The 923-nt window shown below is 53.2% G+C and overlaps 1 protein-coding gene across 1 annotated transcript in view; it reads right to left on the minus strand.

Moving 5' to 3' along the window:
* LOC103250526 (ryanodine receptor 1-like) overlaps window positions 1–923 on the minus strand; it is a gene marked incomplete at both ends in the record, with an annotated part of 51,050 nt that overhangs the window by 36,635 nt on the left and 13,492 nt on the right. The window contains one exon of the mRNA XM_021708073.1: window positions 284–365. Coding sequence (XP_021563748.1) covers window positions 284–365 — 82 coding nt within the window. The remainder of the gene's footprint in view (window positions 1–283; window positions 366–923) is intronic.

The following is a 923-nucleotide window of genomic DNA, read 5'->3' on the forward strand; positions in this document are numbered from 1 at the left end:
CCCCGTTTCTGCACGTCCCCTCGTTCTCCAGCCAGAAGCCACCTGGCATGCTGGCTAGCAAGTGCCTGGTTCCCAGCCCCAGGCCTGGTAGCCACACCGCGCGATTGGCCTTTGCCCGAGCGCCCTCACGTGGCTGCCGTGGGGAACTGCCGCCAACGCGGTGGACAGGCCGGCTGTCGATTTTGACCATCACCCACCCGCGCCCGACTTCTTCCCCTGTCCCCTCCCTTCCCTCCAGCCCCACGTACCCACCCAGTCCCAAACGACGGCTCCCTGTCCTTACTTTTCCACATAAGTGCTCTTGGTGGTTCCCAGAGAGTAGATGCTGCACAGCGTTCGGTAGCAAGAGACCTGGACGTCGTCCACTGAGAGAGGGAGGGAGGGAGGGGGTCTGCGACGCGCCCACGTGACCAACAGGCCCCCTCTCCGTCTCTTCTTTTCACTTTTCTGTATGTTTTTACAATTTTCTTCTTTTTCTTTTTTCTTTTGTCGGAGTCTCACTGCCGCGGAGGCTGGAGTGATCCTTCCGCCTCAGCCTTTCAAGCAGCTGGAACTGCAGGCGCGCACTACCACGCCCGGCTTATTTTTTGATTTATTGTAGAGATGAGGTCTCACCAAGTTGCCCAGGCTGGTCTCAAAACCCCGAGCTCAGGCAATCCTCTCTCCTTGGCCTCCCAAAGTGCTGGGATTACAGACTTGAGCCCCCACACCCGGCCTACTTTTCCTAACTCTTATCAATAGATAATTAATCTTTTTAATCAATAGATTCTATTTTGTTATTTATTTATTACTTTTTTTTTTTAGAGACAGGGTCTTGAACGCCTGGGTTCAAGCAATCCTCCCACCTCAGTCTCCTGAGTAGCTAGGACTACAGGTGTGTGCCACCACACCTAGCTTTCTTTTTTTTTTTTTCTTTTTCTTTT

This window comes from Carlito syrichta, unplaced genomic scaffold, assembly GCF_000164805.1.
Source record: "Carlito syrichta isolate Samal-C Ts95f unplaced genomic scaffold, Tarsius_syrichta-2.0.1 Scaffold130553, whole genome shotgun sequence".
Lineage (NCBI taxonomy): Eukaryota > Metazoa > Chordata > Mammalia > Primates > Tarsiidae > Carlito > Carlito syrichta.